General features: G+C 59.9%; 1 protein-coding gene across 1 annotated transcript in view; it reads right to left on the bottom strand.

Annotated features, from left to right (window-relative positions):
- The window catches only part of TMEM63C (transmembrane protein 63C), a gene marked incomplete at its 3' end in the record, with an annotated part of 11955 nt that overhangs the window by 3137 nt on the left and 6551 nt on the right, over window positions 1-2267 (bottom strand). The window contains exons 9-14 of the mRNA XM_009582533.1: window positions 2167-2247; window positions 1915-2035; window positions 1663-1796; window positions 1303-1425; window positions 640-793; window positions 1-76 (exon numbers count right to left, since the gene is read on the bottom strand). The exon at window positions 1-76 is cut by the window's left edge and continues 12 nt beyond it. Coding sequence (XP_009580828.1) covers window positions 1-76; window positions 640-793; window positions 1303-1425; window positions 1663-1796; window positions 1915-2035; window positions 2167-2247 — 689 coding nt within the window. The remainder of the gene's footprint in view (window positions 77-639; window positions 794-1302; window positions 1426-1662; window positions 1797-1914; window positions 2036-2166; window positions 2248-2267) is intronic.

Genomic DNA, 2267 nt, shown 5'->3' with positions numbered 1-2267 from the left:
AGTAGACGAGGAAGTGCAGGAAGACGGAGAAGGCCCAGAGGAGCAGCGTGGGGAAGAACTGGGTGATGATGGGGTTCTGCAAGAGGAGAGATGCCAGACACCCCCTCAGGAGCCCGCTGGAGCTCAGCCATGCTGGAGGCAGCTCCCTGGGCCTCCTGGCACAGGATGGTGCATGCAATGGGCAGGCTGGGGCATCCCCTCCCTGAGCAGGGGCGTTTGTTTCAGGAAGTAAGATCTTGAGGCCAGCCAAAGGTACCACGGGCATGCTCTGAGCCCCAGTACCCACCCAACAGTTCACAGGTCAATGAGCAGGAAGGAGATGTGCTGCTGGCAGCTCCTAACATCTCCTGGAGCTCTTCCCATCCCTCTCCTCTTGCATGGACACCAACCCACCCTCGCTCATGGACACCAGCACCAAAGCTCAGGTTTGCACAGGTGCCCCAGGGCTCTGCCACTGGAAATACAGCAAGAAAGGGATGGATGGCAAGCAGGGGCATGACTCCTTGCCTCTCATCAACGCTCATCCCAGTGACAGCTCGTCTTCTTGGGCCAGCATAGAGTCAGTGCCCTCCCCCTGTCACAGACAAGCCTGGAAATGGAGACCCTTTGGGAAAGCTGGCATGGGGCCCGAGGGACTACCTTGAGGCTCTCCACAGGCTGTGTGACATTGAACATGTCCATGGTGTTGACGATGATGGCTGGCGTGGTGAGGAAGAAGAGGAGGATGAAGAGGCAGATATTAAGGAGGATGAATCTGACCCACCAAGATGTGCCACGGACCGATAAATTCTCCCTGTGAGAGGAAAGCACAACTCAGACATGGTGCAGAGGAACAGCCACATGTCCTGGGTCTCCTAGTGTGGCTCCCCGAAGCTCTGCCTCCCGCTGCCCACACCGACCATCCTGGCAGCCTCTGCTCCAAGTTCAACCTCTCCCCCCTCCTCATGCTGCTGCACTGACACCTGCAGAGCCCCAGGACCAGAGTATGACTGCAGTGGGGGGGGTCTGTGCACCAGGAGGCTTTGGAGTCAGGCTGCAGAAATCAGAGCCTCACAACCACCCCAAACCTCACCTGGCCAAGCCCTGCCACCCACGGGGTGATCACCCCTGGTGACTTCCGCTATGACCACAGGATGGATTGTCAGCCCCTGTCATCCTGAGTAGGCACCCTACAGGTATGGGCACAGGTTCCCTACAGCTGTATGGGCTCCCTATAGCTATGGGTATGGGCTCTCTATAGCTATAGGTATGGGTTCCCCCCAGCTGCTCGCCCTCCCTCCCTCTCCCGCCACAGGGGTTCACCAGATGATATCGCTGGGTGCAGGGGCATAGTGAACGCCCCAGTGGTGTGACTTGACCACGGTAGTGACAGAGGACTGCTGGGGGTGCTTGCGGCAGCGGATGTGGCTGTAGTCCTTCAAAATCCTGCAGGAGGAGGGAGCCAGGGGTCAGGTCCAGACTGAGGGCTCAGGACACCCCCCCCACTTCTCATGAGACCCTTCCCACAGCCCCAACAGAGCCGCCATCTCTGCAGGTGGCAGCGGCACAGCAGAGACAGACCCATTGCCTGGCTCTGGCCAGAGGAGCCGGCAAGGTGCCTCAGTGGCAATGGCCACCAGGCTGGGGGACGTGCCTGTGCTGGCATGTCTGAGGGGCACTCACACAGCTGTCATCCGCTCGTCCTGGAAGGTGATAAAGGCCATGTCGAGCCGCTTGAGCGTGATGCGGTTGCGCTCAGCATTGAACTCATCTGTAAGCTTCTCCTCCAGCTCCCCATAGTACTGCTCAGCGTCCACCTGCGGGAGCAGCCAGGACTCTGCCGTGCTCGCTGGGCTGCGGCACGGGCGAGCTGCCATGCTCTGCTCTGCCCACAGTGGGGATGTGCTGCCTGCAGCCCTGCCCGCACCCACCTACCTGCTCAAAGCCACAGAAGTGGCAGCAGAAGATGCGGGCACAGGGGTGGGTTTTGATCATGATCTTCCCCTCTTTCTGCGCCTTGGTGGTGAAGTAAAGCCGCCCCTTCATTGCCTTGCGCCTGCCGGGAAGCCGATAGGGATGATGGTCATTCGGGGAGTAGCAGACAGACAGACAGACTGGGTCCCTCGACATGCTGGGCAGGAGTGGTACACCCACCCGCAGAGGCAATGGGGACCTGCGGGCACTCACCTCTCCACATCCAGCTTCATCAGCTTGCGCACGTCGAAGCAGAACTGGACGTTGGTGACGGTGCAGCTGGGATAAGCCTCGCTGCGGGCACAGGGACATGG

This window comes from Fulmarus glacialis, unplaced genomic scaffold (assembly GCF_000690835.1).
Source record: "Fulmarus glacialis isolate BGI_N327 unplaced genomic scaffold, ASM69083v1 scaffold28487, whole genome shotgun sequence".
Taxonomy (NCBI): Eukaryota; Metazoa; Chordata; class Aves; order Procellariiformes; family Procellariidae; genus Fulmarus; species Fulmarus glacialis.
Note: the sequence above shows the minus strand (reverse complement) of the source record. Positions and strands in the feature narration are given on the sequence as shown.